General features: G+C 35.6%; 2 protein-coding genes across 2 annotated transcripts; both read right to left on the bottom strand.

Moving 5' to 3' along the window:
* Positions 574–5,452, bottom strand: LOC104778388 (beta-galactosidase 1). Its single transcript, XM_010502829.2, has 19 exons — positions 5,028–5,452; positions 4,759–4,854; positions 4,534–4,646; positions 4,353–4,419; positions 4,119–4,211; positions 3,864–4,007; positions 3,445–3,533; positions 3,258–3,363; positions 3,078–3,165; positions 2,873–2,991; positions 2,622–2,786; positions 2,346–2,524; positions 2,127–2,236; positions 1,918–2,027; positions 1,702–1,812; positions 1,497–1,607; positions 1,199–1,404; positions 778–1,114; positions 574–684 (listed from the first exon to the last, which is right to left on the bottom strand). The coding sequence occupies exons 1-19, from the start codon at positions 5,211–5,213 to the stop codon at positions 574–576; spliced, it is 2,541 nt and encodes an 846-aa protein (XP_010501131.1). The 5' UTR covers positions 5,214–5,452.
* Positions 10,696–12,725, bottom strand: LOC104778377 (mini-ribonuclease 3). The gene is made up of 7 exons (XM_010502820.2): positions 12,493–12,725; positions 12,192–12,325; positions 11,935–12,024; positions 11,585–11,637; positions 11,350–11,452; positions 11,092–11,236; positions 10,696–10,976 (listed from the first exon to the last, which is right to left on the bottom strand). Exons 1-7 carry the CDS (start codon positions 12,686–12,688, stop codon positions 10,954–10,956), a joined length of 744 nt encoding a protein of 247 aa, XP_010501122.1. The 5' UTR covers positions 12,689–12,725; the 3' UTR covers positions 10,696–10,953.

Genomic DNA, 13,363 nt, shown 5'->3' with positions numbered 1-13,363 from the left:
TCTTATGCCTTTTCTTATGCTTAAAAAAAAAAACAAAATCTAAATATAATAAAGTGAAAAAAAGGAAACTATAGCTTGCTTATCCTGTGAGATAGTTGCATATTAAGCAAAACATTTCATAGATTAAAGCAATGAGATAATTGCAGATAATGTCTCATCTGATGAGTATCGATGACAGACTACAACAACAACAACAACAACAACAACAACGAACACGTTCAAAGCAAAAACTTGGAGAATAAACTACTCCTACTTTTTGCTCCTATTAAAAGAATCTACACATGGACTCATCAGATTCTCCAGTCACAGTGTGCTTCTTCTTCTTCTTCTTTCTTGGGTTACAATTACAAACCCCTTCCCAAGCTTATTTACATATATAAATCACATCTCTGCAAATTGTTGAACGGCGTGTTGCGTCCCTTTGTACAACTTCCACCGCGATTAAATAAAAATTTACTAACTTGTTTTGTTGTCGTCTTCATAGAGAACATACTAATAAAATCAGAAACCTGTAAGACATGCCAAAGCTTTTACTTTACAGTCTTTTTGATTGTTGCTGAGTCTGCTTTCCACTTAAGCACAAACGGCTTCCACCGCCAGTTTCTTCATTACGTTTGGACAAGGATCTCCACCAAACATTGCCGGTGCTACTGTAACAGAACACCAGTTCTGCCCAACACAAAGCTGCAAAAGAGAAATAACAAACTCGCTTTCAGAAACATTCAAGACTCAAAAACAGAACAAAGAAGAAAGATCCATGCTTTTTCTCTAACTTACTCTGTTGAAAGCATCATATGAGTGATGAGCGTGACAGCCTCCCTGGCGGTAACTACCACAAGTCCCTTCAGGTGTGCCAAAGCTAGCAAACTTCACGTTGGTGATCTTTTGTCCAGCCCCACATTGTAAATGCACTTTGGGGTGCAATGGTTTATTAACTTTTCCAGCAGCATGCAGTTGGTAATTCACCAAGGTTGATTGCCATTCATAGATATCTGCACAAACAGTGTCCACTTCCCTTCTGACCAACGAGATACCATTTGGGTCTCCTCCCCATTCTTCAAAGACAACCAATAGATTGCCACTTGGTTTCAGCCACGACCGTGGGACATGGTACCTACAAACAAGCATAACACTAGTCAAAACCCTGAAAACTTCATTAGCAGAGGGATAAAAATGGCATTTTTAGCAGCCTTTTTACCATCTTTGAGAAGCCTCTCCACAGTTTCTTAAGCACTTGTCTTCATTGAATGTTCCAGCATAAGAACACTCGCTGCAAGAACCAACTGCTTTATATGCAGGCCAGTGACGTCCCAAGCTCTGCCCATTTATCCATATTTGACCTTTTCCCATGCTTCCCATGTCTACAGCCAACGGCGAATCTCCAGCTGGAGCAGAGAAAGTTGTCTGGAAGCAAGCCATAGAGACATGTCAAACATGGCAAATTTTGTTTTACCGAGATAAACTGCATTTCAATTTTGGAATATGGATAAGCTTACCTTGTACCAAGTAAGTGGTTGCTTCTGTGCAACAAATGCACCTTCTGCCCACTCAACCGATGAGCTCCCACTAAGTGAATGAAGACTCAAACTCTCTCCTTTAAGACCAACCTGAAAAAAATCGAAGTATAAATTTGGATAATCAGTAGAATGACACAATCATATATGATTGATGAAAAATGTCTTGTAATATTTGTCTCTGTACCTTATAAGTCCATTTCTGCCATGATAGATCTCTCCGTCCCCCATTGAGACCGTTCAATGAAACTGGACCTAAAACTCCAGCATTCCATGTCTCAAAATGTGGACCCACATTCTGCATTGTATAAACACATAGATTAAGAACACCTTTAGGTCAGACTTGGTGTTCTGCAAAAAGATCGATGCAAGAGTATTGATGCTATGGAAATTGATGACTAACCGGGAGACCAACAGCGATGCTTAGTATCGCAATTTTGTTGAAACCAGCTCTTAGATTCACACCTCTCCGGAAAGTTAGCTTAGGAGAGTCTAAACTACCATACGCAGATCCTGAATAGAGACAACAAAAAAAATGTCAAAATGAGGTGAAAAAGTGTTGACAGGAAACTGTTCTTAGCAATACTTAAAACTGGTAAACGAAGTACTTACCAGATAAATGGCCATTGATGAACACATGCATAGCATGGCCAGCTGATAGAACAGTAAGAGTAGGCAAATCTCCATTCCTCAAAAATCCTTCATTGTTATCAATTTTAACACTGATAAATCAAAAGAAAGAGACAATTAGAGAAGAAATCAAAATGCATTCAGAGAATTCTTCCACATCCATTTTATAGAGACATATCTGCAAATTCTATGGATACTTACTCAGTCATGTACCACAGGTAATCCGAAGTGTCACGTGTAGTGTTGATCTGCTCCACTAATCCGACCATTGTGAAAGACTCATCAATGTAAGTTGATGGGTCTTCGTTGTATGCTTGCCAAGATAAACCACCATGAACAGGAACTCGAACCATTTTCATCCTTGAAGTTTGAGCACCAACCTATAGCCAAAGGCCCAATACCAGTATATCTTTGTCAGTACTCAGGGAAAAACCAAGAACATATAAATTTCATCTTTTGCTAACATATTTTATTTACCCTGGCTGTGTTGTAGACTGTATTTTTGCAGTCTGGGAGAATACTAATAGACCATGGAGGTAGATTGTAGTGATTGCTCCCGAAAGAAACTTTAGCGTAAGCTTTTGGATTATAGTTTGCTAAGAACGCAGAACAAGCTCCAGATTTCGCTTTGTACACATGAGCCTGCAAATTTACAAATGTACAAAATTTTATCAAGTTGACCACAGCAAAGACATTTCTAACAACAAAAAAATGAATTGAGTTGAGACCTCTTGATAGTTTCCGAGGGGCATTCTTGTAGGCTCTCCTGATACTAATGCTGGCTCACACAGCTTTATTGCTCTATGCAAATCTTTCAAGTGCCCCCACTTAGGCTGCCTTTCAAGTCCTGTTTGAAAACAATTTACAATAATTATAGAGAAGACAAACAATCTTTATCTTTAGGAAATAAAAAGTTGAGTTTTAACAGCTTACCATATTCGTCGAGAGGAGCATCATAATCATAGCTGGTTGCAATAAACGGACCACCGGCAGTACGACCAAAATTAGTTCCACCATGATACTGAGCATGGAAAACCGTGTATGAGAATTAGACAAGCTCAAACTCTCCCTTATATTTACTTTATGAATATGGTACCACAACTTTAGCATTACCATATAGTAGTTGATGAAAGATCCACCCTTTTGGATAAACCTTGCAACGGAAAAGGCCATATCTTCAGCTGGACGGTAAGGAACTGGGCCTCCAAACTTTGTAAACCTGTTGAAACATCGAGAAAACAGACTGAGATCATTGAGAAACAATAACAGAAGCAGAGATTCACTTTGAGTTTCTGCTTACCATCCAGTCCAGGCTTCGGTCCACATTTTGGGCTTGTAAGCCTTGTTTGGGGAGAAGTAATCGCAGTAGAATCCATTGCAAGCGTTGATCTAGCAGAGAACAAAACGTAGATTCAATAAGTTAACAAATATTCAAAGAAAGAAACTGACAAATGAATGATCCACATGGCTTGTCGTTAACCTCAGCACAACACAAGACAACAAAGAATTTCTAATATGATTGAATATTATTATTAGAGACAGAAGCAAGTAAGATAATCAAACAAAAAAAGATCATGAAAAGAAGTAACACCAACACATGTGCAGTTTAAATGAATCCTAATATTTAATAAATTGATTTCTAACAGAGAGAATGAAGAGAGACAAGAGAATACAGCTAATGAAGAAAAGATGTCACAAAGACTAGACAAAAGAACTCACAATGGGGTCAGGAGCATCGTCTTGTTTGCACATGACCCAAGGGACACCAGTGCCAAGCCCCACCGCCATCTTAGCTGCCCAGTTGGTGTAAGAGCGTCCCGGTGCACCAAGCTCGTACTCCATTGGTCCATATTCATTTTCAATCTGTCACATAACATTCCATTAGATACAAACAAGAAGTCTACTGAGTCTCACTGTCACTCTAGTGTAGGATTGTTATTAAACACACACACAATTCACTTTAAAGGTTTTTACCTGAGAGAGGATTATAGGACCGCCTTGAGATTCAAAAAGCCTCTCAGCTTTCATCATGTTAACAATCTTTGTGGTGAATCTTTGCATTTGAGCCTTCAAATGGAAGAAGAAAAAAACAATCAACGCTCATTAGTAAAGTTATCATCTCAGGAGTCAAACAATGGTCAACGAACAAGTGTGAAGTCTAATAACTTCAAATTGAAGATAGATTAGCCTTTAAAAAACATGTCTAACCTTGAAAGGACCGTTATCTGTTCTGAAGCTAATCCCTGGAATGTACTTAAGCCAAACAGGAAATCCACTGAGAGATTAAAACAGAGACAAATCAATCATATTAGAATCTCTTGGAAAAAAATTTCACCTTTTAAACTTTCTATTTTTAGGTTTAAGTTACACGAAATTAGGTTATAGTTACCCGAAGTTCCATTCTGCGCAGACATAAGGACCAATCCTTAGATGAAGATAGAGACCAGATTGTTTGACCAACTTGACAAACTTAACCAAATCATAGTTGCCCTCGAAATAATACTGCAGAAGAGGACAAAAAACATAAAAGTGGAATCCAATGAATCAGTACTTCGTTCACACAAACACCAATAAAAAAGATCCGACAAATCGAGAAATAAGATTTTTTTCTTACTTTTCCAGGAGATGGCTCATGCCCATTCCAGAAGACATAAGTCTGAATCACATCTAAGCCTCCTTCTTTTGCTTTCCGAATTAGATCTGGCCACATCTACACACAAACACACAGACATCCACAGATAAGAAACAAAACCCTAGATTTTGAACATACTCATATAGGGAAGACAATGGGGGAATACCAAAAGCTTCAAACTTTGGGAATAACTATTCACTACATTACAACTCAAAAGAAGAGGGATAATGAAAGAATAAAGTAAAACAAACCTCAGGAGTACTTCTTGGGTAATGAATAGATCCAGAGATAAGGATTCTTCTTTTGCCATTGATGGTAATGGCTCTGCTATCATAGGAAACAGAGCCAGAAACAGAACAAACAAGAAACCCTAGAAGAAACAGAGCAGAAACTGCCGCCATAGCCACATTCTTCATGGCATTAGGTTTCAAACCCATACCTATTAAGTTGGTTCACTCACTTTAGGTTTAGCCACTTTATTATATATTCTTCCTTAGTCGATTGAGCTAGAGGATAAAAGGAAGGTGTGGTTGAAGAGAAAGATTGAAGCTTTCTTAGCTTAAAACTTTAATATTTCTTCCTGAGAAAGATCTGTGAGGAGGAAAATTATATTCTTGATTGTTAAAAAAACAAAAAGAAGAAAACTTGTTTTTTTTTTGGGTTGGGATGCCAAAATGAAGATGCTTTGGAGCTGCTTTTAAGCACTCAACAATGGAGGGTAATCTCATGGGACCTACCTTGAGTGACCTTTTTGGGTCCCACATTGTTTGAGCCTTTTTGCTCATTTGTTCATATAAAATTATTACAGGATTTGTGTTATGTAGAAAAGGTCATTTGTGTTATGATTTGAATGTCCATAAGTATAGTTGTATACTTCTATTATAAGCAATTTAGACGAATTTAAAGTGTTAAGTTTCTAAAGAAAGACGAATTGTAGTTTTGTCCCACATTTGATAGTATGAGCAAAAAAGTAATAAGTTTACCTCTAATGAAATTTTGTTATCTTACTAGTCTACTTACTACTAGGTTTCCAAAAAAAAAAAAAAATGCAGAGAGTAATAAAAATCGATTCTAGGTCAGTTTAAGTTGGAATTTTGGTCTTAAGTTAGTATGGTTTAAGTTGGAGTTTTTTCGCAAATTCTATATTGATATAAAACACTTGAAATAAATTCCAACGGCAAATTGGTTTCCTATTTCAGATTCTAATCCTGATATGGTTTTGAGTTTTCAGTTTTATGGAAAATATTCAAAATAAACATGGAAATTAAGTTCTTAAAATCAGATATTTTGCTTTGGTTTGGCTAAATTGGGTACGAGATTAAAAACACACCCTTTTTTTTTTTTTTTTTTTTTTGACAAACACACACCCTAATTCTCCATTCCTCCATTAGCTTCCATACTTTCTTGTTTTTTAATGCTACGTGTTTTTTTTCACGCGCTTCTCACCACGTTGTAATGGCCCAATAATTTACAAAGTCATGTCACGGGTTAAGTTTAGCCACCACAAATTCTTAAGACATTTACAAGACAATAAAATGACGACAGAATGGAGTTTTTTTTTTTTGTTTCACTACACTACACATCACAACGTTTAACCTTTTCTTTGTCTGCTTGAAAGAAATAAGTATTAGTGAACCTTACATTTTACGGCGTCTAACCAAGTAACCATACACTTGGCACAAGTAAAAAAAAAAATAACTTACATATAAATAATTGACTTTAGTTTCCGCCACGGATACGTCCAACTTTACTAGTAACTGAGATATTTTTGGGTTAGCCAGAAAATTGTTCGTTAGATAAAAAACCAATCGTTATCTCAACCACTGAACACATGCAAACTTTTGAAAAATTAAATTGTCTTCGACTTCTCTACCTAAAACTATACGCATTTAAGACTTTATAACTATAAACTTCGTTTTGTTTTATCATGATGTATAATTTTTTTTATTAAAGTATTGTGATATTGAACAATTTGTTACATGGCCAATTTTAATTAAGACGATTTGTGATCATATGATTTGTTCAATTATTAATTATCAATAGCTGTGAGTGTGTGTGTGACCATAAGAGTTATCGAGATTCGACGTTGCTTACTCTATATATATATATGGCTGGTTGTGTCTACAAATTTCATAAATTTCGTTGATATATGTCGTAATGAAAGGAGGGAACTTTAAAAGTTATATTAATCGATAATTTCAAACAAGTACTAGTATAATATACTCAGTCATCAAAACACGCAAACATACACAATAATTGTTATAGTGGAAGAGATAAGGTGTCGAAAAAGGGCGATATCGTGTTTGTAAAGCATCATTAAAGTTAAATCGCAATCGATTACATCAAATAAAAACCATGCTTTGTCGTCGTCAGGTATATATATGGAAACAATTGTTCGAGTTATGAGCAAGTACGTAGTAGTCAAGCTAAATAAAGATGCACCGTGCACGTATTCATATATATCGATATATGGCAAAGAGCTAGCCAATAGCCACGTCAAAAGAAAAGAAAAAACACACTAACATTAAAATGTAAATAAACCATACCATCACATATAATTATTTTTGTCGTGATTATCTGTTATAATTTTCTATATTCACATTGGCCATCTATCTACCATCTAACAACTACAACGAAATACTTAATGACGCAGTTTTTAATTGACTGTAAACACTCGGTCAGGTATTGGATTTTTAAAAATGAGATTCAATCTATTGTAGACAACTCTCGAATAAACGATATGGTTAAGTTTTTTCAACTCCATATATTATAACTTACAAGCCAACTGCATCGATCTGAATTTCGTGATGTTATTTTAGATCCGTATAATGCTCTTAGATCTTATATATGAATATATGATCCACCACAGCCGGTACTTCTTCTTTATCTTTAATGTTTAAATTTGTTTGTTTTGTCACTTTGAGCTGCGTGAGACTGAGGTAATTAAAAAGGGAAAATGAAACGAGGACCAAAATTGAAAAAATAGTAGAGAGAATAAAAATGAACCATCCACAAAACCAAACCCGTTAACTACGACGACAACAACACAGTTTACGCGTTCCGAGTTTTTGTGCTTTTTCTCTTTCTCTCTTCTTCCTTTTTTTTTGGTTTATTATTCCTTTCCCACTCAGGTAATTATCATGCACGCGCCGCGCTTGACGATAACATAAAAGTTAGTTCACTGCATCAGTTTTGACTTTAATTTCTTCTTGTTCCGGATCTTACGGCCGTCTAGAAAAATCTGTACGGGTTGGTATATAGTATCATATTATTAAGAGAGGAATTGAATTTTGTTTGATCAGAATCATCAGATTTATTATGGAGAACAACAAGAGAATAATATCAGCTCAAGAAAGAGAGAAGCTAACGTGAAAGGTCCATGTTTCTGTACTGTACTTCTCTGTTTAAGTGTAGATTTAGATCCGACCTGTTATTAAAAAATCTTTATTACTAAAGTCAACCATAAAAATGCCATAGTATTCGTAGTTTTTTTTTCTTCTTTTTATTGTAATCCCGCGAGAGGTTTTATACTTTCACAACGTTTTTTACGAATTTATTACACCTGCAAACCTGTTTTTTTTTGCCAGCTCATCCTAATTTCATTAACACAGCACTTCTGATCCGTGGACTGATGTGATCCGAACAAAATATAGTTAGACGCAAATGATGGTTTTGAATCAAGCATAAATACCAAGGCGCTAGCTTCATTAGAGAAAAATCGTATACCTTTCACCTCTATCCGATCCAAATAAAAATTATATTCTTAAGACACAACAACAAGAACGTATAAATTTATTTGAAAAACTATGGTACGTTAAATCATCTACCTATAGTACGTAAAATAAAATTAGACTAATGCCATAACTCACAAGAGTCACTTAAAGATCCATGACTTGGGAGGTTTTCTATTTCTTTTTAGTTTTACATTCCGTAAGTCAACGTATCATATAGTAACCACGTGTGGTCATGATCATTAGAACGTGTATGAAATGATTTTGCCACTAATGAGTCAATAACAAGGGAAAATTCCAGTCTAAAAATCTAATAAAGTACTACTATCTTCATCAGTCAGTCCAATTGAATCACACAGTGTTCTGTCTGCATTATGAACTCATACTCATAGGATGCCACTTGCAAAAGATATTATTATTTCAAGGATGATGAAATATTCTTTAATAATCAAGTATATATTTTTGCTCAAGGGAAAGGCATATATGCATGCATGTTGAAAGCTAATCAGCACACTAATTGAGAATCCCAATTTCTTCACTGGACAAAAAAGTATTTCACTCCAACTTTGTAATACATATGAAAAGTTTTAACTTTTTGTCTGTGATTGACACTCTACACTCAAATTTGCTGTTACGTTGAACTATTGATGATCATTTCTATTAATTAGTGCATACAATATAATTGTAGGATATTTAGAAGACTCGAAATTTAAGCGTCACATCAAGATACCTTTCACAATCGAAAAGAATCTCGAGAGCAATTTTGAATAAATCGACACATTATGAAAACTTATCCATATAGGAACAAGTAGAGGGTCCTAAATATTTTGATGGGGTACATTTATTTCGAAGGCTTAGTTTAACATCTACAATATTGTTTTGGCTAGCTCCTGCCTTCCTTTTCAGCGATTGCCTTATCTTATCTTATATGGAAGGTCTCGTTTCTTCTACACTTTCTCGACATATCATATTTTGATATCCTCAATTCTCTGATATATATACCTAAGTTTTTGTCCACCATAAGGAATTAAGGATAAAAATATTTATCCACAAAAAAAAGCAAGGATACAAAGAACGTCCTTCTACGTTTTTTTCATTCCTTTTACAAAGAAAAAATGAAAAAAATAAATTATATACGTGGCAGAAACAAATTTGAGTCTCATCCGAATTGTATTTACTCGTATCGCAATGGAAATGGACGAACGAAGAAGGATTAGAATGACATGTAAGCAAGAAACGTTAGGTTCTGCAATAACTGTGGCACGATATGATGACATGTCAACCTTGTCGACGGACCCATGATCATCTACTAGATAATGTGCATGTTTATAGGACAAAACCGTATCGACGTTACTATCAAAATGGGTGGCTAAAAGATAGGAGCTACAAAACTATGTTATGCTTTATCTTTGGCTTTTTTTTTCATTTTTTTCTTTCAGATATGAATTATCGTTGAAACCGCCACATAGTTCAGTTTTAAACCATTCACATCAGTGTATGTGTATCCATCTTTTACATTTTTAGCGTCCCCCTTCTGACATTCGATAAAAAAAAAATGAAAGTAATGCATAATTATTTTATTCTTCGAAAATGATATTTGTTTGTGCTTGAAGGTTTTTTTTTTGTGACAAATGTCGTTGCTTAAGCATACTCATCCAAAAACACATTTGATATTTGATTCGGGAAAATATGAAATATATATCTCTATTATTCTGATCTACAATTTTCAGCTGGTGGCTTCTAATTTTGGTATATATTACACAAAAACTGACCTTTCATATAGTAAAGGAAAGCTAGAAAATTGGTGATATTTTATCATACGAATCTCACATTGATTGATTTGGTCGGTCCATTGTAATCTATTGCAATAGTAACAATTTTTCGTTGGACAATTATGGGCCCGATTGTTTAAAATGGGCCTACTCGAGTCACCACCAATGACAACGGAATCTAGTATAGTCTATTTAATTTATAGACTACACTATGATATTTGGAATTGCCTTTTTAATCTTTGGATAAGGATGTTGATGAGCTGGATTAGATCATATCAAGAACGTCACGTTTACAATTCATTATTTGAAATACGTAATAGTCGAGCTGCAGTGGCTCCAACTTGCTTTAAGATTCTGAATTTTATATGTAAGATAATGATGATTCAATGTTTATTTACCGTGATATAAAAATCATATAGTAGAATGCTAGTAGCTAATATATCTTCTTTTTGTTTAAATATCATATCTATGTTGTTAGTACACTATCATGGTTGGGACAAAAGACAAAAGTGGGCGGGCATTTTGATTTGCGACACACTGTATGTACTACATATACAAAACACTGTCGTCTCCGGTTAAAAGAGCACTGTAATGCTAAACCGGCCAAGTAAGGAAACTTTGATTCTTCAGTTCAGCTTGTCCATGATCCGAAAGAGTTACGACCTTTGCTATAACTACTGTGCCACCACTTGCTCGTCTACAAATTAACCAGGAAGGAGAATATGGTTATGCCTAAGTATTGGTTACTGGGAATTCAACCAAATGATGAAGTTTATGATCGAATTTAATGGAGATAGATAGATTTAACTCACTGAGTATAAAGTTTGGCAGGTTTGATTCTGCTGGTTTAGGCTTGGCCTCTTCAATTATGATCTCAGTTGAAGAATCGCTTGAGAATCCTAGCTTCTGCATTATTTTTTCTAATCTTTTCCCATTTGTCAGATACAGATAACCAATCTGGAAATTGAACAGATGAAGCGGGTTTAGTATCACGCAGATCATGGCCTTGTTATAAGAGTTAAAAGCATAAAGAATAACGTAGTGTAAGTTTAGATATTGGGGTTACTTACTAGTGTCTCCAATGATGATGCTTTGTTATAAACCGCATTACCTGCACGCCTTCTTGTACGTGTTCTAGCGGAACCTAGATTCTTTCCCCACCTGAGCACATCCCTGGAGCAAAATACAAAATTTCATTAAATCCAATGAGAAGTGAAATCATGTATCTCAGCTCAATCAAGGGTTCTTATCATAGTGGCAGCAGAGTTTAGATGGATGCTAAAATTGTGAGTTCTGTGTACTGACCTCTCTTCTTTTGTTAAGAAATCATCATCAACAAGCTTCTTCAGCAATGCATACTGAAAGAGTGAGAGAGAAAGAAACAATTTATCAACCAGCACATATTCAAAACAAGAATGTGATAACAACACGACTCAGCAAGCTGACATGTTGGAATACTGTAAGCAGATTTGGACAAACAAAATGAAGATGGTAATGCTGATACTAACTAATGTATTACTATTACATGAGCAGTGTTTAACACAAACGAAAGATATAAAAATAAGTAGCAGAATCATGAAACAGAACAAACAACACAAATAGTCTGTTTCTACAAGCAAACTTATTTGTGAAAACAAAGGAGGTCAGAAGAGAACCTGCGCTTCAGCGCGCACCACTGCTCTAACACGGTCGTTATAGTCTTCAATACTAAGCGGAGGGAAAAGAAAATGCCTACGAGCATAAAGCTGCACAACCATGAGAGAAACTGTTAAATGGAATGGGAGAAGTTAAGATTTGGAGAAAAGAGTGTAAAACAGTAACGGGGGATCTGCAATGCACATATTGAGAAGCTAACAACACAAATCTTGCCTAAAAAAGCATATGGAAAAAACAAATCATACAGTGTCCTAACCTCGTAAATGGAATCGCCTATAAAAGCTAATGAAGCAGCATTGAAGACTGATCTTGGTTTCTCCAACTTTGGTGGACTTGGAGACCATGTCTCATATCCCATATAAGTATCATCATCGTCAACAGGTTGTAACTCTACATAAAAGAAACAAAATTTTAGCAAACCCTCTCTGATAGAGCCACGAATTTGAAAATTAGACAAGTCTTTTACAATCCAAGTTTAGTTTATCAATAATACTACTACATAACAGAATTTAAAACCAAACATCGCAACTGATTCAATTCTGAGTTAAAGCTTCTACCTTTACTAGGGGGACGCTTGAGTAAATCGGCGACGGAGATACTGATTACCGGAGACGGTGCAGGTAACGCAGGCGGTAAGAAAGAATTACTGTTAGGGTTCTTCTTCACTTTCCGCGGCGCATTAGGATTGTACGGGAGCCTAGGTTGTGTATCCAGGGCAGCTCTCACGGTGGAGCTCGCCGATAAAATCACCATTTTTCTAAAGCTTGCTCCTTTTTTTNTTTTTTTTTTTTTTTTTTTTTCTGCTTTCCTTTGGGTTCGAAAGATAAGGCCGGTGACGGTTCATTTAGACACGTGGCATATTATTATTCGTTTGTTAGCATTAAGATTTTAGGCAGGCCTCTCCTCTCTTCTCCGGTCTCCCCGGTTCGGTTAAACCCTAAATGCCACCGGTTCCGTTAACTTTTCGTGATTGATGGGCCAAATTTGGGCTTTCACTAATAGATTTTAGTGGGTGTTGGGCTGTTGCAAATTTAGGATTGTGTTCATCTTTGTTAATCAAGTTCATTTTAGGATAATTTAAAGTCATGTGAAACTTATACTGTACTGTATATATAAGCATATAGGATTGATAATTATCATTGCAGTGTCTTCTATGCATAAAAGTATTTCATTCGTTTTTGATTCTGCCTCTGAGAACAATTCATTTTTTAGTACTTAGAAAACGTTTAATTGTTATGCATTACTTTCGTCACATGGTCACTAACTAAGTAGTTAGAGTTCTCGTTTGGGAATGTTTTAGCTAGCCAATGGTTTTAGCTAACTACTACTGTTGTCTACTTGACTCTTTCCTGGTTAATGTTAAGCTAAAGGGTAAATGATATGAAATTAGATTCTCCATTATGTTGTTACTTGGACATGAAAATCTTT

Source organism: Camelina sativa, chromosome 1 (genome assembly GCF_000633955.1).
Source record: "Camelina sativa cultivar DH55 chromosome 1, Cs, whole genome shotgun sequence".
In the NCBI taxonomy this organism is placed as follows: domain Eukaryota; kingdom Viridiplantae; phylum Streptophyta; class Magnoliopsida; order Brassicales; family Brassicaceae; genus Camelina; species Camelina sativa.
Note: the sequence above shows the minus strand (reverse complement) of the source record. Positions and strands in the feature narration are given on the sequence as shown.